The 27,283-nt window shown below is 40.5% G+C and overlaps 1 protein-coding gene across 7 annotated transcripts; it reads right to left on the reverse strand.

Moving 5' to 3' along the window:
- Positions 1 to 6,975: 6,975 nt before the first annotated feature.
- LOC309437015 (putative G-protein coupled receptor 141) lies at positions 6,976 to 24,865 on the reverse strand. Of its 7 annotated transcripts, none has more exons than XM_082046849.1 (2): positions 24,796 to 24,865; positions 6,976 to 9,124 (listed from the first exon to the last, which is right to left on the reverse strand). In XM_082046849.1, the coding sequence occupies exon 2, from the start codon at positions 9,095 to 9,097 to the stop codon at positions 8,177 to 8,179; it is 921 nt and encodes a 306-aa protein (XP_081902975.1). In that variant the 5' UTR covers positions 9,098 to 9,124; positions 24,796 to 24,865; the 3' UTR covers positions 6,976 to 8,176. The 7 variants fall into 7 exon arrangements, with proteins under 7 accessions (XP_081902975.1, XP_081902970.1, XP_081902971.1 ...); XM_082046844.1 differs by lacking the exon at positions 24,796 to 24,865 and adding an exon at positions 24,646 to 24,756; XM_082046845.1 differs by lacking the exon at positions 24,796 to 24,865 and adding an exon at positions 24,188 to 24,331.
- Positions 24,866 to 27,283: the final 2,418 nt, after the last annotated feature.

The following is a 27,283-nucleotide window of genomic DNA, read 5'->3' on the forward strand; positions in this document are numbered from 1 at the left end:
ATCACAGAAAACAATAGTTTTCTTCCTTCACCCCTTCCTCTCCTCCAGACATACAGACTGGTAAACTTGTGAGCTATTATCTCCCACTTTTAAAGTTAATTTTGGAAAAATAGCTTGATGCATTAATGCTTAAAAGCAATGTAATCTCAAAACGTAAGTTGGGTAGGAGACCTAAATCAATATTTTTTCCCACTGAGCTCAAAATTATTTTCACAATTGAGACAATGGTGACAATGGTTGTTGATGCTTCCATTTTTGCCCTGTAACATTTCAGTCAACTTGCTTCCTGGTCCATCTGGGGGACAGTCACATCATCTCTGTTGTTGTGAGTTGTGTGTTGATTTGGCCATACCTTCTTGACTCAAGATGCCAGCCCATGTTGTCTGTCAGCCAGCATGGTCTGCCCATGCTTCTTCAACCTGCTAGTGCAAACAGAGGTCAGCTTTAGAGTTTGGGGTAGCTAGTGGTTGTCCACTGGCCATGAACTCTGGTGGCAAAAAGCTATATGTCTCTACAGACTGTGTGAGTGGAGGTTTCTGAGGTCATGGGTGAATTTCATTTGATGGAGACCCAGAGGAAAGCTCTGTTACAATCTCAGCTCTAGTGGCAGTATTGGGGGGGTCCTCTGAAGATGCACAAGCTGTGGGGTGAGGTGATGCAACAGGGGTTGTCAGCACAGAGACCAGGTCCTCCTCAGTCATTAAGCTGATGATATCTGACTGAAGAGAGGTTGAGGTGAGCCCACACCTGGGATCTGTTCCAAACAGAGCTGAGTACAGTGCACAGTTTATTCCCGAGTGGTGAGCTAAATATTGGCAAAATGCACAAAGCATATTTCCATAGACAAGCCTCATGAATTATTGTCTGCCATGCACTCCATGAGCATCTCCTTAATATTGCTGTTCAGATGCTCTGCTGTTTCTTGGCTTCGAGAATGTCCTGATTTTCCATGCATCAAGCTGAGCTGGGGCCATAAATACTTCAGTTCTTTCATTACTTCAGTAACAAATTCCACTCCATCATCACCCTGTGATACAACAGGGACTCCAAAAATGAGATGTCAAGAAGCTCTAAAAGACACCTCAGCTACTTTTTTTTGATGTAAACAGACAGAGAACACAACATTTGTTGACGCAGTCCTGGTACACCATTATCCACTCCAAACTACCTAGACACAGGCACTGCATATTGATGAAGTCAATTTGTCCATGTGCTAAGTGCCACTTATTCAGAACTGACTGGCCAGCAGATGGTTCCACGTGGTGCCTTCTTTTTTCTTGACACACTACACAGAAGGATTTGAAGAGCTCAACAGCATTTCTGGTGATGCTCACATTCTTAGATGACAAGTGTTTCATGACATGTTTGTGACCACCATGGCCAGTGGTGGTCAAATTTTTTGATGATATCATATGTATCCTCGATGCTCACATAATATGTGGGAGACCCTTGTTGTGGCTGCCTCCTCTTAATTAGCTTCTCAGTGTCTCTACATTGTAGAGCTTCATATCTGAAATGAGGGAAACAACAAGCAGTTTACTAGGAATAATGCTGTGTATTTAAATGGGGAAAGAAGCAAAGTACACACTTAGAGTTAAAAACAAACAAAACCAAACAAATTCCAGAAATGATAGCTTTTGCATACTTATTTTCCAAGTAGATACAATTCATGTCTTGACTTTGACTTGGGATTCCATTTTGTCTTCTTTATTTCAGCAATAGTTCTTCTCCAAATGTAACTTCAAAGTCCTGAGGCATCTTTAGGAATGACTACTGAGTAAGTAGAGAAATCTGATCCAACTCCCTCCTTTTATGTACAACTACTCTTGCACAAATTTCTGACGTATGATACAGTCACATCGTGAAACCAGTCATTTTGAAAAATGACTAAAATCTTCCAGCTATTTTGGAAAATGACAGAAAACAGTAGGCAGGTAATATGCAAAATATCTAATATCTAGCTTTTTGAACTTATTAACTTGAAAGACAACAGAAAGAGCTGTTTTATTTAATTTTATTCCCAAACTGCTCAAAACTGCACAATATATCACAGAAAAAGATGTATATTGTATTTTCTAAAATAGAGACTCTTATGAGGTCAACTTTACTTACCAAAAATCATAGCTGTTTTTAAATTTTTTGTTCCATTGGATTGATATTAGAAACACCTGACCTTTTCCACCAGAACAACAGTGACAACCGTTCCCATTTCGTGAAATGCTAGAAACCATTAGGCATTTCAGGTGATGAGCAAGTAAAGAATGCAGTACAGTGGTGTAATAAAATAGCCATTATATTCTGAAATGCCTGAAAGCAGTCATTTTGTGTGGCTGAAACATGAATGGTGGACAGCAGGATGACCATGAGCCAGCACTGTGCCGTTGTGGCCAAGAAGGCCAATGGCATCCTGGGTCGTATTAGAAGGGGGGTGGTGAGTAGGTCGAGAGAGGTTCTCCTTCCTCTCTACTCTGCCCTGGTGAGACCGCATCTGGAATATTGTGTCCAGTTCTGGGCCCCTCAGTTCCAGAAGGACAGGGAACTGTTGGAGAGAGTCCAGCGCAGAGTCACAAAGATGATTAAGGGAGTGGAGCATCTCCCTTATGAGGAAGGGCTGAGGGAGCTGGGTCTCTTTACCTTGGAGGAGACTGAGGGGTGACCATATTAATGTTTATAAATATATAAAGGCTCTTCTCAGTGACAGCCAATGACAGGACAAGGGGTAATGGGTTCAAACTGGAACACAAGAGGTTCCACTTAAATTTGAGAAGAAACTTCTTCTCAGTAAGGGTGACAGAACACTGGAACAGGCTGCCCAGGGCGGGGTGTGGTCTCCTACTCTGAAGACATTCAAAACCCACCTGGACACATTCCTGTGTAACCTCATCTAGGTGTTCCTGCTCCAGTGAGGGGATTGGACTAGATGATCTTTCAAGGTCCCTTCCAATCCCTAACACTCTGTGATTCTGTGATGAAAGAACTGCAAAATCACTTTTTTTTTTTTTTTTCATAATAGTCACCTTCACAGATAAATATTTACAAATTGTCTTCTGTTTGGGTTTAAACTTCTGAAAGTCAGTTTACTGTAGAGATATTTTATTTTTGCAAGATGAATTTAACTTACAAACTGCTTTTCATTACGTGAAACTTTGTGATGATACTTCTAGTGTAGGGACACATTCATGTCTTAGGCAGAAGATACAGCCACTCTTTCTGTAGCAGAAGATGGGAAGTGGGGGTGTTTCTCTGCCTCAAAGCCCCCAGATCAGTGAGGCTCTCTTTTTCTCCAAGCGTATGATTCAAGGTTGTCCACCACAGGAATTTTCATCAATGCAGATACAGTCTGTGCTGCCCTTTCTTATTTTCTTCAGTGCTTTTGTAGCACCTGACTAGTGGAGTCTCTGTGAGGACTCACACCTGTTGAGGAAAAGCATTAGGAAGACAAATCCTATCTGCAACTCTTATATGTCTCTGTTAGAGATCATGCTCCCCCTCAGCCATAGGCAGGTTGTTTCTTTATGCTATAGGCCTCTAAAACAGATGAGAAGCTGTGAGCTATTTTCCTTGAGTCTTCTTCCCTTAATGTGCAGCCCCTGCTGAGCACAAGTCAGAATCTTGCATTCCAGGTTCACATGAAGCATTTGGAGGTGCTATTACATTTCTGTAATAATATGTCTTGCCTCTTTTGTAGGTACTGGGCATGCAGCTCTTCCTAACTACCACCCTGCCGAACCCTGAGTTGGTTGTGTGTTAGCCTTCCCAGATATGAGATTTGCACTATTTCCATTAGCAAGGCCACAGAGTCAGCTGAGTACACAATTAATTGAGGGCACAGCTACCAGAGCTAAAGAGCAAAAAACAGTCAGGCGCTCCCAAACTGGAGGCGCTACTGGGAGAGAGGGAAGTGTTACTGGTTGAGATTGAAAGCAGCCAGCTGGCCTGTCTACTGCCTCACGAGAGGAAAGAGGACTATATATTACTTGCAGGTATACTTCAGGGAATGGATACTGTATATTATCTTTATTGGTATTCATATAATAGAATCATAGAACCGTTTTGGTTGGAAAAGACATTTCAGATCATTGAGTCTAACTGTTAACCTAGCACTGACAATTCCACCTCTAAACCATGTCCCTCAGAACCTCATCAGAAAGTTTAGTTTGATTTTCTGAAGCTTCTGGCTATGAGGTCAAGCTGGTGTTTTATTACCGATCCCTTTACTTATGAAACCAGCCCTTGTTTCCAGTCAAGTCCTAGCTATGAGATTTACTTACAGGAAAAGTGCACATAAAGTCATATTTCTCTGAGAACAGAAGAAATGGGTGACTTCATGGGTCAGAATTGTCCATCCCTGCAATTCTATTGAGGTTTCTGTTCAGGACCGCTTCTTCTGCTGCCTTCAGAGGCTGCCATCCTCATCTTATCCTTGGAGAGAGCCTCAAGTGGTGATTCTGTGATTCCTGCCTGCAGATGTGCAGGTCCTGTCTTTCCTTACCAGTATCTCTAGTCTAAGGCTCCCTGGTCCTTGGGAGCACATGGAAATGGAAATGTCAGGTGATGTGGATCTGTAGAAAACTACCTGGAAATAAAAGATCTGGATCCTAAGGAAAATTAGACAAGTAGGATTGCAGTCTAATAAATGCCCTAAATCAGGATTGCTGGAAAAAGCAGTCTTGCTGTATTTATCCCTGCATTGACTTGATTTTCCATGACTCCCTGATGAGCTAGAGTGGGAACTGATGCAGCTGAAAGCCATTCAGCAGAAGAATCCCAGCCCTATGGAAAGAGCGATGTGGGAAGGGAAACAAAGAGTTGTAGAACACAAGTTTTCTCCTATCAGTGAGAGTGCCACTTTTTGGCAACTTTAATGGTTGAGAGCAACTTGAGACAAAGGCTAGAGACATAGTCTATGTTATCTTGCCACTGTGTGGCAGAAACATGCTGACATTCTGCTCTCCAATCCTCATCCGCTGTCCCGTTCTCCATGGTACATCCCCTATATGACCTGCTGTAATACAGCTTTGTGTTCTCGTGTGGTTGTTTCCTAATCCAGAACTATCCTCCATGATCCAGAGTCAGCAAAATCAGGGTTTCCTTTAAGCCAGTGGTGCCTCTGACCAAGCAGGTGATGGTAACTGGAAATTCCTCCTTGCCCTGTAGATTGTTTCCCACATGTCAGCTGTTCTCCATCACTGTCTCTGTCATCCCCAGTCTCAGGAGCCACTTGGCTACATTTTGAATGTTGCTCTGGCCTTGTCTACATTTTCATTTTCAGGAGTTATTCAGACTCTTTTCCTTCTGCGGCATTACCTGGAAATACATCCACCCTTCCTCAACCATCCTGGGGAAAGCGAGCAGGGAGGGAGCTTGAGAGGGTGGGAGAGAGTAAGAAGCTGCTGAGTGGCAAAGGGTGGGGAAGCTGGAGGGAGCAGCACCAGTACTCCCTGCAAGCCCTGTGAGCACCCTTGCTGGAAGCATCACCTCTTTCACCACCTGTCATGGCAATTCCTGCCAGCGTTAACCACAAATTTGTTCTCTCAGAGCAATGGCAGCCTTTCTCTGCCAGGCTCTGACATCCAAAAACCAAGATGAATGGCAGATGTAAAGTTCATGTAGACAGTCCCATATAAAGCATGACTTTGTGCTGAACAGTATCACCAGCTTCAAGTATGGAATTATGACTCCCTAATTCTGCTCATTATCATCCTGAGTTAGCATTAGCATCATTAACATCAATTTTTGTTTGGAAAAAAAAAACACTTTCTAGTATTTTTCATGATGCTGTGGTTCAGGGTATTGTGAATGTGTACATTTTTGCAAGAACTATACAACTTGTGATTTTAACACATACGTGAATATGATTGTTTAAGTTGTATGGTCAGGAGGTATTGTTTGTAAACATACAATTTATTTGTTTAAAATCTTGCCAAATTCAGATACAAAATGCTTTTCATTTGTATGCATATTTGCAGGAACTTGCAGGCTTGCTTTACTTTTTCAGCACATAGTCATTTTGTTTGTTAACACTTTATTACAACAAAAGGTTTATAATATAGTGTTACAAAGCTATGCAGTCCCTATAAAGCAAGGCATTTTCTTCACCAATATTTGCTATAGGAGGAAAAAAAATGTCATGCCATTTTCCATCTTCTCTCCTGCCACAAGGAAAAGCTGATTTGTTCGTGTAGCTTTAAAACAAATCTGCATCAGAGCAGTTTATTGCTTTCCTAATGACACACAATTAACTAGTGGTGAACTACACGTTCAAGTTGACCCCTTTCATGTTGTGAAACTCTCTGAGATTCCCCAACTGCAGCTGAATCCGGTTGCTAGTTGTTGTCTTCTTTACCATGATCCTTTTGGGGCAAACACCTTCTGAGACAGTTTTGTCTCAGATCTGCACACACTGTGAACTCTCACATTTCTATCTTAACCGCTGCTGTGATTCAAGCTATATGCCAAGAGTGGGTCACGAGAGTACTACCACATCTCGCTTGTGTTACAGACTTCAGTGATTTCCAACTTCTGGTGTTACATAGCAATATTTAGACATTGACCTGAAAATACTTTCCTGATCTCCTGAGAGATAAAGGAGCTTGAAGCAAGAGGGAAGATGGGGAAGAAAGACTATAGATGATATGGGATCGTCTTGGGTGGGATCAAAAGCAACAAGCCTAACTGTAAGATTGTACAGCAAAATCAATCAGTCAATCGTTATTTGATTGTTGTCTGATGAGCAAGAGATGTTGAAGGTAAAACACAAAGGAATGGAAAGAATCAAAACTATGGAAAGGTGGACTTGAACAGCATAATGAGGAGAGTCTGTGGCTGAAAGTCAATCAGCTGAAAACCTCTAATTTGCCAAACTATTAAAATATTATTCCACTGACTCTAAATGGAAACAACGTGACATTATGCAGATGGCAAGAAAAGAAAGATAAATTAGCCATTGCTGTCTTGGGTTATAGCTGTTGGAGATATATACACTTTTCTTTTCTTTTTTTTTTTTTTTGTGTGTGATAGGAGTAAAGCAGCTTAGCTGTGAAAACCTGAATGTATTTCACAGAATTATTTTGCTGAATTTTTGCTCTTTTTAAGTGGAATTCAATTCTGTCTTCAGAGATAGCAACACATAGTGCCTCAGTGAGATATAATAAGCTTTTTAGCTGCACCAGGTTTATTAGCTTTTTCCATGCCTCCAATCCAAGCAGTAACAATTTCTTCCAGTAGTACAGGATACTGAATTTATAGAATTGATTTGAAGGTAAAGATACTGTGAGTAATTGGTTCTAAACTTCAGAATTGCACAAAATCAACATAGGTGAAAAAAAGCTATTGTTGTCTTGGAGACCTAAAATATTAGACTTTTTAAGAGAAGACAACTGCTGTCTGAATAATCTAAGTAGAATTATCATCATCGCTATTTTTTTTAATTGAACAATTCTGTAAATAAAAATACATGCTTTGATTGAACTTACAATGTTCCTTTCAGTAACAATGTGCTATTTTTGTTGTTAGAGACATTTTCACAATGTGGGAAAGAGAACAAATCTCTTTTCTGCTGCAATGATATCATCTTCAATAGGTCATTTTGGGAAAATCTTTTAAGAAATACATATTTATTGCTGGCTTGTTTTGAGAGTTGTTTGATTGTTCAGTTCACTCAGGAAATTACACTTGTCTTTGCAGTGAACAGACCTACTCAGGATGAACAATAGCTTCCCTTCTTTTTATGAGAGCTTGTGAGGAATAAACAAGAAATGCATATGGAAAATTATATAGATCATTACATTTCAAAAAGCTGTACCTTATTCCATACAAAGCTGTTTTTCTATTTGTATTTATACATATTTTGCAAATTCTCTTGTGTTTCCTCCTAGTGTCTTTAACTTCACAAACCTTGATGTACAAATAGTAATACAGAAGAGTCCATGCCCTTCCTCCCTTTCCTCCTCATGCATCTGCAACTCACTGGAAATCCCAGAGATAATACTCCAGTTATCCAGCTGAGACACTGGAGGTGATCCACCCCATTATTTTGGGGAACAGATGTGCAGAGCCCTGTGCAAGTGTGTTGCGCTGTTTCCAGGGCTTGACTTGCTGAGGAGGGGTTTTGCCATGCCTGTCCAGTACCATGTTCTGCCAGGTCCAGGTCCATGCATGCCACAGGAGGTTGATGCTAGCAGCAAGACAACCTGTTGCGAAGCATGCCCACCTTTTGCTTGAAGAGACGGCTTCCACTCAGCACAAACGACAGCAGGTCCAGGCAGCTGAGGGCACTCAGACTCAAAAAAACTTCATTGTAGCTTTCTAACTGCTCATGGTCACTCACACGCTGTATGTAGTAGGCCCTGAATAGGTGATAGGGAAGGAAACAAACTATGATGACGCAGATGAAAATCAAGTTTTTCACTTGGGCCCAGAACTCTTGGTGTGACCAGAGGGAGGCGGAAAGTTTTCTCTCCACTTTTACCAGGATGAAAATCTGCAGGCCCAAGAGGGCACAAGTAATGCAGGCGGCAACTACAATTATGATGTAGTTCAGGGCTTTCACGCCCTCCTTCTGTAGTTCTTTGTGGAACTTAAAGCATGTTGTATCATTGTATGAGCCTGAGCGTCCATACTCAAAGTAAAAGGCTGGCACCACAAAGACCATGACAAAGACCCACACGGCAGCACTTGCTGCAATGGCGTGCAGCTTCCTGTAAAACTCCACTTTGTCCTTCCATTGAAAGAAGATGAGCCACCGGATCACCAGCGTGATGACATAGAATAGGAATGTCAGGTGCATGTGGATGTGCACCATTGCACTCACCATTTTGCACAATGGCATCTTGAAGACCCACTTCTTGTTGACATAGTAGTGCAGGCGGAAGGGTACCGTGAATAGGAGGAGGCTGTGCACAACAACCAGGTTAATGATGGCTGTAGTGGTCACGGACAGAGAGTTCATCTTGACCAGCACAAATGACATTGTGATGGACCCGATCCCACCTCCAGCAAAGGCGACAGAGTAGACAGTAATGAGTATGGCAGTCATGGTGCTTGTGTGAGTGAAGGCAGAGGAGGAATCAGTGCTGTTCCTATTCTCTTCAGTCATGTTCCTGAAATCTTCCTTGTACGTATTCTAGAAATGAAAGAATACATAAAGACTAAGATAAGGTAGGAATGAGAGGGCCCACCTGAAAAGCCAGCAGAGCTTTCCACCTGGCTCTTACTCAAGCGATAATCCTGGAATTTCACAGCTGGCACAAGCTGTAACCAGTAGTTTTATCCCAACACCCTCCTGGCTAGAGAAACAGGGCTGAGAAGGTTGGGCAGAGAAACTGCTCTAGTCCTTAAGACATTGCTAGCCATACCCTTAAAAACAAGCATGACCTAGCAACATGTGGGAAGAAGAGATCCTTAGAGAAATGACATAATTGTGGTGGTTTTGAGCTCTCTGTGTTATTAGTTCTCCTCTCTTCTGAGCATCTCATGCTTTTGCAGTGAAGAGACATTATTTGAGTTCTGTAACTCGTTCATCAGTTTGTTTGTTTGGAACATAAATCTGCCCTTCCCAGAGCTAGATAATAACCATATGTTGCTCTATCAAAGCTACAAATTTTGTTTGTGACCGAGAGCTGAGTTTTACACACATTACAGTCAACTCCTCCTTCTCCATGGACGGTTTATCTGACTAAGGGATTAAACGCCATGGATACCCAGGCTCCATGGAGATCCTGCTCAGATCCTGCCAGACCAAGTAGTGTGGGCAGTGTTGTCCTTGTGCTCAGGGACATTTCACTTCTAATATGTGGTAAGAGGGTGTTACAAAATGGGCTGTTAGAAAATGTTAGGAAAGGGTGTCCTGGGTTAGTACAAACAAGCCTGCTGGCCTGAGCTGAAGCTGGGTGGAAGTTAATAGCAAGTTTAATAAGTATGCTATACATTTTAAAAATATTACTGTTTCAAAGAGAGATTATAATTCTTAAAATTCTAAATGTAACTTCTGGTAGGACTTTTAAGCACTACACGATCATGTGGGAGAGGAAGAGTTCAGGCAAGTGGTTGTTGTGAAGCATGTTTGCAACTATGAAAGTATCAAGAGGATGTCCACACTACAAAAGATGCAGGGAAAATTGAACAGTGCTGGAATCTGTACTGTCCCAGTTATACTGCTACTGTTATCTGAACTATAATTCAAAATTGACTCTGGAATGTCATCCATTTCACCGGTGACTCCCACAACACAAAACGGACTTTTCTTCTGGGTGAGATTTTTCAGTTTTTCTTTTAATACTGCAATATCATTAACATCACAAAGTAATTTCTCTGTCTCTTTGTATGAGTGGTGTGTCAACTTATTTTCATTTTTAGGTGGCACATACTGCCAGGAGTTGGGAGGGGAAAAAGTTCTTTAGCAAATCTCCCTTTTGTGGAAAAGAGGAAATACCTATAACAGGTTTTATAAATGGGTTTTGCTCACAGTGGGAATATCCGTGATGCATCTCAGATATTTTTTGTTGTTTCTTAGCAATACTTCTAAGCATTAACCCCTACAGTAATCAAGATGTGCTTATCCATTGAAAAAAATCAGTTATTCTCTAGCTATCCCAAGGCATCTAAGACTCCAGATATTTTATAGTAATCATAAATATAACTGCCGTATCTCAAGCTGACACGTTGGTTGTTGGCACTTGCTGACCTTTTCTGTTTGAAACTACTTTTCAGAGTTACATGGACAACTAATTCCAGTGCATTATGAGAAGTAAAATGGGTTGCAATGAAAGAGCTTTTTCTCGAAGGCACTGCTGATTGACACACTGCAGCTCTTGCATCAGAAACCATGCAAGTTCCTTCCAGTTCTGTTCTTGTTTTTGAGACGTTGCTTCACACCCGTGCAAGCCAGAAGGGATTAGCAATAGCTGTTCATCAGTTACTCAAAGTTGTTAAGCTTTAATTCGAAAAGAAGTCTCTAAAAAGTGGCATTATCACACTCGTTTAATTTAAAATGCATATTTAAAGTTTTAAAAGTGCCACAGCCCTAAAGGCAACAAGCTGGAAGTGCAGGTTGGTGTGAGCAGCCCCAGCAGCAAAGCTGTGCTCTGAGACAAAGGACCTCTCGTGGTCACCCTTTGGAGCCCAGCACTGAAACTTGAACTAAAGGCAGTAAGGAACAGATAAACAGAAGTCAGATAACTGACATTTCCTCAGACATTCCTACTAAGGGGACAGCAAGAGACCTATATCTGTCTACAAATATGTGACTGAGACACTGAAATGCAGGTTTCTGCAGAATTTTGCAGTCATCACTAAATCCCTTCATTTTAAGATTCTGTAGGAAATCTCATTTTCATCAGTCTTAAAAAAAAAAAAAAAAAAAGAAAAAGAAAAAAGCTACTGGCAGCTATGATATGAGATTATCAGCTTCCCAATACTACAGGCATCCCACTGACACACCTTGGCATGATGAATACAGAGTATAGCTTGACACAGAGTATGTTTCAAAGAGAAAAAGCTCCTTTCTGGTGAAATGAGGTTTCCTATTGTATTGATGTTCACATACCCATAACCTGTTGGCCTGAAATACAACTAAGAAGTCCTTTGACCAGAATTTAACAGGAGGCATGGGGAAGGAGAATGAATGCAGGTCTTACAAGAGACTAATTAATTATATGGCATAAGGCTACATATTGAACCTCACTGGAAATATGAGCTATAGAAGTCCAGAAGAGCCAGAAAATATCTCACAGCAGTGGAGGAACAAGAAAAGAGACCACTGAGAGTGGTATCAACCTGTCCAAGAAGCGGTCTTACCCCACGCTGCTGAGCACCTTGCCAATGTCAGCTGGTGTAAGCTTTTGCCGGCTATAACAGCATTGCTTCTGAACTGAATCCAGTTTGTTTAAAAGTAGCTTTTTAAGCTATGTTATCATTACCCGGCATTTCACAGAGTGTTTGTATCCTTGTCACAGAGTCTCAACCCTTCTTGACTCCTCCCCACATACCCTCCTGGCCCCAAAATCATCTGAAGCACCAAGTATTGTCCTTCGGGACAATACTTTGCAGCTTTGTCTCACCCAGGCAGCTCCACTTCATGCCCACCGATGTTAGCTCTTGACATCTGTAAGAACAGAAGGAATGCAGAGGGGACTCACCCCATTGCACATCCAAAGGCAGAGAGTTTCTCCTCAAGGAGGTGTTATTGTTTCTGTGCGTTCTTACCCCCTCTAGCTACTGCCAGCTCAGTGATATTGCTCAAGTTTTGGAGCAAGTCTTCCTCTGTGTTAAGCCTCTCATCATTTGGCTAAACTTCTGGCTGACATGTGCTTTGAACAGGCATGAGGCAATGATGATCAGCCACTTTGTTTGAATGCCATAGAAGTTAGAGACATCTGCTGCTGCCAAGGGCTTGGGGACAATTGTCAAATAGATGTGTTTTAGTTTGACAAAGGAGGTAGATTGCCAAGAGGCCAGATGCTCATTTCAGAAATATTATCAGTGAAAAGATTATTGTGCATTCAAGATTCATAAGTTACCAATGTGGATAAGGCCATCACAATCATTTTCTGTGATTGCTTGTGCAGCACAATGCACAGGACTTCCCTGGACTGCTTTCTTCAGGCCAGACATGCCATTTATGAATATGATTCAGTCTCTGTCAAAATTTTCCCAGGAAAAGAATATTCATTCCAAACTTCAGGAACTTGTTTCTCTTTTATCCCACTGACAATGATCTTACAGTTTAAAAAAAAAAAAAAAAAAGAAAAAAGAAAAAAGAAAAAAAAGCTGAACCATATTTCTAGACAGGATTTGTACAACCTCAACTTCCAGGCATGGTATAGGTTTCTGGTTTTGCCTTCAGATTTAAAAACCCTTTGTCAAATTTTGGCTTTCCCTATAGATACCTGGAGAGAAGGAGAGATAAGAGACAGAAGATAGTTACTTCCTCTTCGTCCCAGTCATACTTGTGACTCCTCACTGAACTGCCTCCATCAGCACTGTGCTCCTGTTTGGTTCTTAGATTAACAACTTTGTATTTGGCAGTGGTAAAATGTATGTTGCTAGTTTGCACCTGATTTAGCAATCCAGATCAGCTTGTCACAGGGTTGTTTCCTTCATTGCTTATTATTTTCCCAACTGGGTTCATCAGCAGTTACCATTATGTTACATGAACATTATATCAACTTATTAAAAAAAAAACACAGAAAACTAATTTGTCAAAAATTATGACACTTCTACAATCTCTGCCAAACAGTAAGCTCTACTCTCTGTATAACAAGTGTTTGCAAAATTTATCCCCCCCATACGTCTGCTGAAGGACTGGCAGGTTTCACACAGATTTTCATGTGTTCCAACAGCTGGGTTCAGCAGAAGAAATGTGTGCAGCCTGCATATACCCAACTGAGAAGTTTTATTTTCATTTGGAAGTGGAAAAAAGTTTAATTAAAATGAAAAAATTTCTATTTTTGACAGACTTAATGTCATGGTTTAACTGTAGCCAGCAATTAAGCACCACATAGCCACTCACTCACTCCCTGCCCCCCTGCTTCAGTGGGATGGGAGAGATAATCAGAAGAGTGAGAAAACCCTTGGGTTGTGATAAAGTTTAACAGGTAAACCCAAAAGCTACACACACAAGCAAAGCAAAACAAGGGATTCATTCACTGCTTCCCATGGGCAGACAGGTGCTCAGCCTCCCCCAGGAAAGCTGGGCTCTGTCACACGTCACCATTACTTGGGAAGACAAATGCCATCACCCCAAACATCACCCCCTTCCTTCTTTTTCCCCCCAAATATATACTGAGCGTGACATCATATGGTATGGGATATCCCTTTGGCCAGTTTGGGTCAGTTGTCCCAGCTGTGTCCCCTCCCAGCTTCTTGTGTGCCTGCAACCTTCTTGCTGAAAAGTCCTTGACTTGGTATAAACACTGCTTGGCAACAGCCAAAACATCAGTGTATTATCAATATTCTTCTCATACTAAATCAAAACCACAGCACCACACCAGCTACTAGGAAGAATATTAACTCTATCTCAGCCAAAATCAGACACTTAATAAAAAGGAAAAATGAGCGTTTGTCAGAACTGACAGTTCTACATTGAACTAGACTAGGTTGGAGGCAGTGGAAAATACAAATATTATTTAACAGAAGTCTGTTTAAAATGTGCCATTGTTTCACAAATACCCTAATTCAGTCTCAGAGATGCTTTATGTTGAGAACATTGTAATAGCTTTTCTATTTGCTCTAATTTCATGCTGTGTTATGGTAATTTAGGTTATGCCACTAGAATAATTGCAGAATTATCTTAATTTCAAAATAACCACACACACCTGAAATTTGAAGTATAAACATCTGCTCAAAGGAAAACATTGCAAATTAAAAATATGAAATATCATGTCTGTGTCTACATTTAGATATTGACTTCTTTTCAAAAAACTTCTAGTGATTCCTCTAACTCATTCACTAGCTCATTGACTCATGTCTTGCATGTTGCATCATGATTATACTGATACTTTTCAGTTTAAATCCAGTCTATTGAAGAACAAATAGGATGGAAAAACATGTTGAGTTAGTCTTCTTTTGTTTGTATCTTATCAAAGAGAAGAAACTTACCTCTCTGGTCTTTACAGAGGTTGGATGATACCAAACACACACACACAAAGATGGATGAAAACAAAGTGAATTGCCTCTCAGGTTTAGGAGGCAGTGCAGAACTACAGGATAGCAATATGAAAGAGGATGAAGCAATGTTTTCCTGTGCTAGGAAGTTACAAATAATGACAACAAAAACTGTCCTGCAGAAAAGCTTTAAAATCTGATAAAATAAAACAACTAGACAACTGGATATGTTTTTTCCCGTAAAGCTTAAAATATTGTTTTAAAAGCGTTGCAAACTGTTCAAGAGGATGGGACCAGACTGTTTTCAGCGGTGCCCAATGATAGGATGGGAGGCAACGGGCACAGGCTGAAGCACAGGAGGCTCCATCTAAACATGAGGAGAAACTTTTTTACTTTGAGGGTGCCAGAGCACTGGAACAGGCTGCCCAGAGAGGTTGTGGAGTCTCCTTCTCTGGAGACATTCAAAACCTGCCCAAACACATTCCTGTGTGATCTGCTCTGGGTGAACCTGCTTTAGCAGATGGGTTGGACCAGATGATCTCCAGAGATCCCTTCCAACCCCAAACCTTCTGTGATTCTGCAATTAATTCTGTGTATACTTATAGGTTATCTCCACTCTGCAAGTATTGTTTACATGCCTCTTCATTTCATGTAAGTTCTAAGAACAAAAAGCAAACCACCCAATATTTTAATGAGTCATTGCCTTACTTCCTTCTTTGAGCTTACAAAGAAGCAACAACCATGAGCCTTAGCTATGTGATGGCAGGGTTGCCCATAAGCACACAACCTCAGGAAGATTTTTAGTTGCATTCCCAGTAAGGAGTTCATGGGGAGAAGAAATACCCCCTTGGCTGGTATGTTACTATCACCCACCAGTCATCTGATGTCCTGTCAGAACACCTTGTGTGTGAATGTAACACAGGATCCCCTAATTAGCGGCTATTTCTTAGCCAATAGGAGGTCTTCAAAGCCTCCCATTTCTGAAGTTACATTCTGGTACTGCCTAAAATGACCAAGTAAGAGACGAGCAAAATATGGTTTTTTGTAATGGACTAAGTGTGGGTTTGGATATGGTTATACAGTATAGACATCAAAGTATAAGGGATGAAATGAAGCTCACCCGAAAGACCAGCACCATGTCTCAGCCCTGTTTTCTGCCAGGACAGTAGCTCAGCATCTGGATCTTGGGATTTTGAGCTACTGCTATACCTGTACAACGCCAGCAAAATGAAACTGGGAGATTTTATCAAAAAAAGTTAGCCATGTCAGCGATGGATCTATGTGGTGTGTGTAGTAAAAGATGTCTTACTGCAGGACTGTGTCTCTGTGAGGAAACTGCAAGGTCGGTTTTGCCCTCCTGCAGCCTTAATTAATTTCTGTCAGAACACACAGTTATGCTTCAGTATAATAGCTTTGAAAGCAAGGGTGTAAACATTCAACATTTACATAGAATCTTACATAAGAACGTTTTAACTGACTACATCCTGTTGCTTCATGTTTGGCTAAAAACACACAAGGGATGAGCTGTTCTGTGGTACCCTGCAACAGACTGATATGTGACGGAGATCCTCTTTTTGCATTTTGCAATTTTAACTGTTGTTAACACCCAAAGAGCTGTTCAGATAATATTAAAAAGTGATCACCATAATAATTCTTACCTCTTACCTAGTACTTTTCTGCAGTTGATTTCAAAGGTCTGTTAAAAGACACACATATCATTCTCCCCCTGCTACAGCTAAAAAGCTGAAACCTCTGTGGCAAAGACACATAAAAAGCTAAGATATCCTTAAATCAAGTCCTGTACCTTCTCAGGTTAGTCACATTGTCTTGGTTTCTTGTAGGTCTTGTTCTAGAATCAATACATCCCAATTAATAGTGGGAAGAAAGCCAAGATATCTTAAAGACCTACAGGTAGTATGTGTGGGTTTGTTTGTTTTAATTACATGATATTGTTGGTATATATAATAAGTTGATACATACATATGTTAATATGTATAATTTTGATATATATTGTTCATACAGATAATAATTTATATAGCATATACATTATATAATATGGTTGACAAAGAACAATGTTGTTTTCCCAAGCAGTCATCACAAGTGGGGATTGCCAGGTTGACTTCTTTTCATATGTTTGCATTCTGCAAATCTTCAATCCTTGCACTGACCCAGGAAGAAAACAAATACTGAAATGCCAGATTATGGTCTGGGACAGGCATTATCATTGTCTTTCTTTGTCTCTAAGATGTAGTTAGTGCCAAGCTCTATATAAGTATAGAAAGCTTAATACACGATTGTAATTCATTTTCCCTGCTAAACTGATTCAATTTTGCCCAAGGTTTGTCTAATCTCTGAGGTATGTTTATCTCATTGTGGTTCAAAGAATAGATTCCAGACTAGTACGTTCAGATTTTCACCGGTAATCTACTGAACTGGTGGCAGAATGTGACTGTTTCAGAATATCACACATCAGTTGAATTTAAACACAGGTGCTAGAAATACACCTATTTTGTAAGTTTTGAGTAACTGTTGTAAGTTTTGAGTAATTGTTGAAACTTGCATTATAGCAAGTTTCATGAACAAAGTCTGTTTAATAATAGTTGAGAGTCTGACCCAGATTTCAAGCACTACTTGTCCTGAGATCAGAGTAGCATCAAAGCTCCTTTACTCTGGATTCCATGAAAGGTCCTTGAGAAATGAGAACCGTGTCCTTTATGGTCTGACATAATACATGCTGTCAGTGATTTTTCAGCTTTTCTGAAGTTGGAGATGTACACAGAATAACCATGGCAACCCAGATATTTTGTTTTTCTACATTTATTGTGCCAGGACTCAAGGATTTGGAGTGCTCATTCAGAAGTGGACCATACAGGGTGGTAGGAAGTATGCAGGTATGGTGGTTGGGTCTTCTAGAAAACTACTCCTTTCCTTCACTTATGTAGGTGGCAGAAAGCAAAAAAATAAGATCCACCTAAACATCTTAAATTCACTGTGGGTAAGCTGACTCTTTTAGTTAGTTGAGGGTAAAGCTGGAGCAACACTCCTGAATACACCTTGCTGATGTTGATAGCAGAGAATCAGGCCCCCAGAGGAGTCCCTAAACCTGCACTTGCTAAGACTAAGTTTCGAAATATTGCCCAAAGTGTTAGGGACAGTTTCCTGAACTGATCAGACTTCCGCCAGACAGAAAACTCTATCAGAAGTAGCAAAATATTCCATAATTATAGAACTTTATTTTAAACTGGAAGAGTTAGACCCTGCTCCTCATTACATTCATTAAAGTATCAGGACCTGAATTATCAAAAAACTACTTCAATACTGGTTCTAGCCTTCTTTGTTCCCTGTATATATTCAGATCCATCATGCCAAATTAATTTATTTTAATAAATGTAAAAGCATTATCCCATAGTTGTGTACTAGTCTTGCAGTAAACCGTGAGCCTGATGCTCCTCTAGTATCATTTTAATAGTCTCTAGTTCCAGTTTCACCAATGACACCTCTGATTGGCTCTGGTGGGACAGCAGATCAAGGCTCATGTTTGTCAATTTTCGATTTGTGCCTGAATATAAACTATGGCACAAAGATGGGTTCCTCTGAAACCATCCTCCAAAATCCTGCAATAGAGATATCAGGGACCTGATCAGATTAAACAAGATCCAGTTTCTTGACAATGGATCTGATATAATCTTCCCTTTCTTAAACTGGGGAAAATCCTATATTACCATGCATGTTTAACTGTGAAAGAGCTGGTTTTCGTAGATGTGCCTGTGGTCTGAGCAACAGCAAAGGTTAGTCACCTGTTCCTTAGGCCTTTTCTTAAGATGGGTCACAACAGTGTTCCCAAGTAAGTGCAGTGTCTGCTTCCCATGTAAAAGGATGAGATACAGGGACAGTGTCATCTGCCACAGCGTGTGCTCCTTATGCAAAACCCAGATCTGCTCAGAGTCCCTCCCAGTGCCAACTGCAGACCTGGTCCTAGTATGTATGACTGGCTGGATCAATTATAAATCTGTAATTGTGAGAGGTTAATTGCAATTTTTCAGTAAGCAAAAGATCAGTTGCTAATATGAATAGCTGAAAGGTAAAATGTAGTTAGAGTAACTTTCAGCTGCTACCAACAAAATTATATTTTTTACTCATATTTCTAATGTGCCTTACTATTTCAAGCACCTGAATAGAAAGATATTAATTATCTACAAAAAGAAAAATGTTCGGTATTAATAACAGCCAAAAGCATTTTGGAGATAACAGGTTTATTAAAATGTCTCTATCTGGGTTCTGAAGCAGTTATGATTTGTGGCTGTCACCCAGGCAGCACAAGACATCCTATCAGTGAGAAATACTGCCTGTGACACATCTGAAAGAACATTTTGGAAAAGTATAGGGAGGAAAATGAATTTTTACATGGAGAAGTACTGCAAACAAAACAAAACCTAAATCCACATCAAAATCTGCTGTGCTTCTTTAATATTCTGTGAGGGAGGGATCATAAATCTAGGAAACAACTGTTCTAACACTAATAATTTGCCCAACTTCCCCATACCCACTTCTTTTTTCTACTGGCACTCTGTTTTGGCCTCAGTATTTGTCACTGAGGACAGGAGGGACAATCAGCACCACATACAGAAGATATCTCTGCAGGTTTCAGTCTAAACAGACCTTTTGGAGAAGGTGTCTTATACTTATTTTTAACAACTGCACATTTCCAGCAGCCTGTCACGAACTTTAATATTATCTTGTCCTGTAGGTTTTTACTAGTTCACGTCTCTTTCATGCCAGTATGTTTTTCAGGAGATATGCCTTTCATCAGGAATCCAGCACAGCTATTCACTCGTTATTGGAACTTCTCTCACTGGGATAACAAAAATGTAGGGGGGAGCTGATTGACAAGGAGATACATTACTCCTGCCATAAGGATGACATTAAACTGCAGAGAATGAAGTAATATGTGATGTACCATGCTGATCCTATATGTATATATGCCTTTCTGAGAGGAAAAAACCCTTCCTTTCACCTGAAAAGACAGTGCTCATCCTAAAATTTGTTTGAACTCTGTACTAGCCTCTTACTAATTGCCTGCTGAGGCAGGCAGCATGTTGTGAGGAACAATGTATTAAAAAAAAAAAAAAAGACAGCACAAGGCCATTGCTACTCATCCTCAAAATGTTTGCTGCAATTGCTAATACTGTTTTGTACTCAGATTGTTTATTTCATCAGATTTCTGACTGCAGAGCTAATACAAATGCTATGATCATGTGAGTGGAAAATATCATTTTACTAATGATCACTTTCATGCCGAATATAGACATACAGATATTTATGAAATTTAATATGCTAAAATGTGTTGCCTGTGTTGGCAGAGGAACAAATCTCCCTGCATTAGTTAGTCTAAGAGTGTCTGCCTAGGAGCAGTACAGAAAACAAAACTTAGTACCAGTGCTGCTAGATTGATACTGAAGATGCTTTCCTATCTTGGCAAAAGCACAATGAAATACCTGACTTTGCTACTACATTTGGGTTAGAAAGGATTTCAGGGTTCCTCCTACCTCTTTCAGAAATGAGAAATTTACTGCAAAGGAATTGTTCCACATTGCATTCATAAAATACATTGATTTGTAAAAGCCTTTCCTGATAAGCAAGCTAAAGACTGAATAATGGAATGAGGCACTGTATCCATGAGAGTGCTCTATTATATCAAATTGTTTGCACTGAAATGGTTTATTTTGCTGTTAAAATCTAGAGGTTTCTGTACTGAGCTAGCAATAAGGATTTGTGTTAAATTAAGGTCTTCACTGCATTTGCCGAAGTGTGAAGCTAATTGTGTTAGGAATAAACTCATTACTGATGCATTTTTTAAGATGCATTTTTAAGCTCATTACTGATGCATTTTTTAAGACTTTTGGCTATCTGACATTCAGCTGAAATGCTTAAGACATAGCTAGAGAATCCATCCAGGAGCAGCTACAGAAACACCGAGGGTAAGGGCTGCTGTTGTGGGCTGTGTGAAGACCACCCACACCTGCCCTCTGTCCCACCATCCTCCTAACTTGCGTTCCCTAAGCCTCTCTCTCCATTTTGGTCACACAGGTCTCCCCAGAAAAAGTTGAGCTATGCTGGTTGTGGCCAGGTCTGGTAGTCCTTGCCCAAATCTGCATATTTGGTCTTGGACTGCCCTCTGCTGTGGTGTGGCACAGAGCACCATGCCACTGGATCTCTGTTCTTGGTTGGTCTTTAAACCTCTCTGTAAAAAATAGAATAGAAAACAACAAACTAGCAATTAGCTTCTCTGCCTAGCTTCCTTCATTTCATTCAGGTTATTTGGTGTTCTGTACAGCTTTCCAATCACTGGAAAGTAAAAGTGCCGAGTATTTTACATCATTATTCATTACAACTCTTACTAGCTCTTTTTAGTTGAAGACAAACTGACAGAATATTCCTTTATGTTATTATGAGCCCTACAAGACAGATGTAAAAAAAAAAATCCAGCTGGAGTCAGTGGAGTTTGATGGAGAAAAGACCAAAATAGCACCAACGTAAGTTGACACAACAGTACATGGTGTAGGAGATACCTTGTGCAGAGATGCGCTCTGATCCCAAAGCGAAATAGCTGCTGTAGGGCAGTGACATGCCCTTCAGCTTCTCCACAGGATTTGTCGACACTGGCCATAGCAACATGCCTCTTTAGCCCCATTGTTTCTGGTTCTTAAGTTAGCAAATTAAGCACTAATTCAAAACACCTTCATAGAACAGACATTCCCAAGATAGTTTTCCTGCTGATACCAGTGGTGTTAAGAATTTGGGGAGATAAAGAAAATAAAACACACAGTTAATGTGCTCAGTTGTACTACTGAATTGGAAATTAGAAGCTTCAACCCACCAAGAAGAGATTCCTGTTGCAAGCTCTGTACCATCAAATCAGGATCATCACTGAAAGTGATCCAATGATTTCTACAGCCCTCATGGTGAGAGAGCACACCATTCACTGTTATGTATCATTAGCACAATGAAAAGTACAGTTAAAGCGATGCCTATCGAGTATCCACTCCAGATTTTCCCTTATGCCACTTGCTCTGGCTAAAACTCTTTTCCCCTTAATTTCACTTCAGAAAGATTTCACTCTGTTCACTGAGCTGACAATAAAATAATGAATTCTGTACCAAAAGCTTCTCCACTTAATATTCAGATGCACTTTTTCCTAGACAAGTTACTGGCCATCTGAGCTCATTCTGTTTCCACACTTAAAATTATCCTTACTTGAACTTAATTTCAGCTGTGTACCTGAGATCTCTTCTAGGTTAGGAAGAAGTTGGTTAATCTGGTGAGAGGTTCCAGCACTATATTCCATTATGCCTTTTCTTTTTTTTTAAAGTATTTTCCCCCTGAATTCTTTCATTTCAGATTCAGAAAGAGCCTGCACATGTTGTTTTAGGGGTAAAAGGGTAGAATTAATGCAGTCTTTCTGTACGGCATTGGCAAAAGAAGATATGCGTGTTACCATGTGAGTCTGAGGTATGCGTGCAATTCAGAATGCAATACTATGAAGAAATATCTAAGCTAGCTTTACATAGGTAGTTGGTGATAAATCTGTGTTGGTGTGACACTTTGCCTAGACAAATTTATCCCGGTTTTCCAGGATTAAAGGCTATAGTATTTTCAGTGTTTCAGTTAGCTCCTCCAGAGCTAGTTTCGGTACCTCCGCATGACACTGCAGAAAGCCATGTACACAGCCCAGTTTGTGGCTCCTGAGTCATAAAAACATACAGGTTAGCAAGGACTTGCAGAGATGTTACAGTCCAACCTCCTCTTGAAAGCAGGGCCTTAGACTGGGTTGTCCAGGGTTCCATCAAACTGAGTCTTGAATATTTCCAGCAAGGGAGGTTCTGTAACTCCAAATTTTTCAGTGTCTGTCTTGAACTAGGGAGACCAAATCTGGACAAGAGAGTCCTCTGCCTCAACACCAACTTCCCATAGAAGATGAGGAACCCATTTCTTTACTTCAAGATCCTCTACAGCCCTAGTCTTGTTTTTCAAAGCAGCTACTTCCAGTTTCAGAATAAAGATTATGATGAGTAACTGCACTTCCCAGAGACTCTTTAAGATAAGGACTCTTTAAGATAAGGACTCTTTAAGATAAGTTCTTGAGATGTTCCTTCTCTGGGATGGCTCTGGGGCTGAGAACCATGAACTAAGAACCACAACAAAGCTGCAAATGTGGTGCAATCTCTCTGTCCAAGCTATTGCCTCTCTTACTTCTTACAGAAATTCATAACAGCATCTTTATTAAAAACAAACAAACAAAAACAACTTACCAAAATAAAATATTTGTTGCAAAAGTTTCTGCATTTGAGTAAGGAGAAGATGTCATAAGAAACAATCGGGAGTAGCTGGTTAGTATAGTCACTTTATTCAATCCAGATTTGAAAGGTACTCAGATACTTTGTGAAGATCAGCTAGATGTTATGACAATGCCATCATTACATGAACTTATACCTAATAGTAACAGAATTCCAACTATTTTATCCAGCTATTGGTATTGCTAGCTTTTTCACTTATAAAATGGTGATCCGAATCTTCTCAGACTCTAGTTGCTTCTGGCAATGTACTTGAAAGGCTGGTTCCTCTACATACCAAAATGAAGCACAATCCTATAGCATATAATCATGCAACAATGTGAAGCAAAATTGACATCACATATCCTACTTTTGAATAATATGTGACTTTTGCAGAAATTCTCTTAGAAAGATAAGTTGGTGTTTGAATCACCATCTGAATAAGGAGCAAGTACCCCTTTCTTGGGGTCAAACATAAACAGCAATGTCTTTCCATGGGGGCTAACAACACCAAAAGGGTTTAAGCTCTCACGTAGTGAGATGCTCCTGAACAGCAGCAAGTGTATGGACAGCTATTGTGGAGCATCTGGTGCCCTTCAAACATGCAGCCTAGTTTTTCCTGCTATAAGTTGTTTGCGTGCTTCAACTGACAATGCTGTCACAAAGGTGAAAACTGCAGTGGTGCAGCTCCAAGTGGAAGGTGAAAAAACAACTCTGTTATTTTCTGTCTTCTCAGCAGGAGGGGCATGGAGCTGTGTGTTCACAACAGCAGGACAAAAAAGCTGCCACTGCTGCTACAGAGGTAAAAATTACACACCTGATACATGGTCACCCAGCAAAGCTACGGCGTCCGAACACAACACCACTGCGTAGTTACCCCAATATTATACACGTACACCAGTCTGCATTTGGTGACATGGGTCATTTTTGCTGGTGTACCTTCTTATCACTTTAATCTGTCCGTCAGCCACAACTCTATTTTGTCTGATTTGACTGTATTACTCAGTTCATGCTTTTCCGTGATCACTGAAAAAGACACTCAGCTGCTCTTCCTGTCTAATGAAGAGAAGTTCTGCAGCATCAATAAAATAGAAAAACCTGTCAGCCAGGACTCCTTTGTTGCCTTCCTAATGGCCTCCTGTACATGCTGAGCAACAGGAGAACAGGGACGTAAAATTCAATATCAGAGCAGATAACCGGTGGCTAAGCCAGCTGTCCAAAGCTCCTCAAGAAATGGACACTAAACCACTCACCAGCCATCCTTGATGAGCTGTACAAGTGTCTGAGAGCATCAGGGAAGATGTCCAAAAGCACTGAAGGCAGAGCTGGAAACCCCCTGACCATCAGAGGACTTGTGGTCCTCAGCATCTGAGGTGACTTTGAAAAATTTACTCTTCATTAAAGTGTATCAAAGCCTATGAGAAAAGTAGTAGAAGCGCTATGGAAATTTTCTTCTTATTCTTTATTTAAAGATTGTCGAAACCAATAACACTACTCTTGTAGGATTATGAAAGTGCGCATAGTATTGTAAAAGGAACCCAGGTGTCCTTCCTGCAACGCTGAGTCCCAAAATACAGTTTAAACGATCTTCTACTTGCTTCCACAAATTTCACAAAATCTGACATTCAAAACTGCTGCAGTGGACTAAAAACCCAAAGCACTTTTAACTTCCATCCTATAACATTTCCTCCCAAATTTGCCTTAACCTTACCTCCCACCAGGGACCATTAAGCTCCATCCAGATCTGCAGCCTTCTCATTTGAGTTTAATATTTCCCTCTTTGTCTCCAAGGTGAGGGTAAAATGCGCCCTTCTGCACATCTGCGTCCAGTACCTTTGCTGAGTACCTGTGCAGCACTTACCCGCAGACTCTCCAGTGGCGTCGCAGGAGTCTCCTCGCTCAGTACAACTCCTCGACTTTGCAGAGAAGAGCTGCTGAGGAACTGCAACCCAGCTCTGTCTGCTTCCTGAATTGTCGCCTATTGCCCAGAAACCACAAACAGCTGACAAAATCGCAGACTAATCATTATCATCTCACGTATCGAGTTTGTTGATGTTGAGGTGTTTGGGGGTTTTATTTATTCTTATTCTGTTCAATACATATTAAGAATTTCCAGTTGCTGCAAAATGTATCTGCTTGTAAGCAACTACAGGTGCAAGAAAGAAAGAGGACTAAACGGACTGAAAGTGAAAAGGCACAGGTGGGAGTATGCAATTATAGTCACGTATGTGGATATATAGATACAGGTATTTCTCTCCTGTGGTACAACGGCCACTAAGCCTCTCAGTGGCATTTTCTGAGTTGCTCTGGTAACACCTGAGAGGTGAATATACTGATCCAACAGCCACTGCAGGCTCTTTTCTCACGATGCAGTGGTGAAACATATGTAGCAATCCTGAAGCTGGGAGCTTGAAAGGCTGAATACTTTCTGGCACCCCTGAAATGCTTCTATCTCGTTATCAAACAGTGGAGTCTTCCAAAGATATTTTAGTACCCGCTCATGTGCTTTTTGTACACTACAGTCTTTTTATAAATGAAAAGTATTGACTCAGTCTTTTTATAAATGAGGAGGATAAAGCATGTGAAACTAAGAAAGTTTTGGCAGGGATTTGCTATGAGATTATAATGATCCTCTTCATTATACACTGTTGGCTATATTCTTAATTCTATTCAATTTATATATCTGCTGCCAGAAATCTGGCAGAGCAGTAGAGGTACATGCAAAGGTTCTACTAATCCTTCACCCCTTTCAGTTTCCAAATGTTGCTTTCTATCAGTGGCACCGCAGAATAGCTGCAAATCCTGGCCATGCAAGAAGTAGAGGGACAAACTCATTTCTCTTCAAAAACTCAAAGATACATTCCCAGGAGTTTTAGCATGAATAATAAAAGTGTACAGCATTAGGATGTTCTCTTTCTTCCAAATTAAGGGGATATGCTTGGGGACTTTTGAATCAAAAAGCTCATTAAATCTTCTATCTTATCCCTATGTTGAGATTCTACAAGATAAAAAGCAATAGCTGGAGAAAATATAGAATTATCCCTAGCAATGTCTAACTGCTCTTTTTAGGGCTTAATAAGGAAAGTATTGCTCCAATTACTGGTTGAACTAAGAAAATACTCTTTTAAGATTTCTGTGATCTGCAGTTTAAAACTTGCAACCAGTTCAATGTAAAAAAGGCAGAGTAAAACCTTTCATCTAGTAAGTGCAGCAATGTTTTCCACTACACTCAATGCAAAAATTAAAAACAGTGTCCAATTTATCTCAACTGTGTAATAAACTGATAGTTCTATGTTACATGTTATGAAGGTAAGACATAGAAGAGTTCAGATGATTTCTTCAAAATCACTTAGCAAGTCTGCTACTGAATCAGAATTAGACCACTTTTCTTCTAATTCTGTGTCTTATGCTTTAACCTGTAGTCTGTATTTTGCCTTTCAGTAACAGTAAGGAAGGTTTCCAGAACTAAATTTCTCACATTAACCTGTGAAATCCAGTGCCCTCACTGTTTCCTCAAGCCAAAAGCAGTTTTTAAGGAGCTGCTCATCCTCAGCACTTATTTAGAGCATTATGTATCCCTGAGACTTTGCTTCTTAGATGAGTAAAGTTTGCACTTGCCCTGGGAATGTAGCTTTATCCATGGCTCTTAAAGACTGATCTACTTGCAGAGTCCTAGGGTAATATAGGATATGGACTTTTGGAGGTCACCTGTTTAATTCTGTCACTCAAAGCAGGGCCAGCTTATGTCAGGTTGCTCAGTGCCTGGTCCAAGAGTGGAGATCAAATAATATATGGACCCTTGTTTCAATGATTGACCACCCTCATAGCAAAAATATTTTTGTCCTAACGTCTGACTGGAATTACTCATCCTGCAGCTTATATCCATTGCCTCTCATTCTATAGCGATGTACCTCTGAGAAGCATCCATCTCCATCTCTTTCTACAGCCTTTCATGAGAAAGCTGGTGAGAGCTATAAGACTTGCCTGTGTTTTTGGTAATACAGCCCAGGATGTGGCTTGTCTTGCCTGACAGGCCTTGTGTTCAACTTCTCTACCAGGTACCTCATGGTCCTTTTATGAAAAACTGTTTTCTAGACAAGCAGTGCCCAGCGCACACTGTTTCATGGGTTTATTCTCTCCCAGATAAAGGGCTTTCCATTTGCTTTTGCTGACTATCATGATGTTCCAGTCAGCCTATTTTTCCAGCTTGTCAACGTCCCACTGAATGCCCTCGATCCCTGCCCTTGAGTGTACCAGCCGCCTGCCCTAATTTGGTATCGTCCTCAAATTGGTTGAGGGTGCACTCCGTCCCCTCAGCCAGGTCATTAATACAGACATTAAACAGTATT

The sequence above is a fragment of the Streptopelia decaocto genome, assembly GCF_964273445.1.
Source record: "Streptopelia decaocto genome assembly, chromosome: 2".
Classification (NCBI taxonomy): Eukaryota; Metazoa; Chordata; class Aves; order Columbiformes; family Columbidae; genus Streptopelia; species Streptopelia decaocto.

Excerpts from the sequence above, each read along its gene's own strand:
- LOC309437015 (XM_082046844.1), bottom strand. The coding sequence starts at position 24,693 with ATGAGAAGGCTGCAGATCTGGATGGAGCTTAATGGTCCCTGGTGGGAG. Across the intron at positions 9,125-24,645 it reads TTAATGGTCCCTGGTGGGAG|AATACGTACAAGGAAGATTT; the intron begins GTAAGGTTAAGG and ends TTTCATTTCTAG.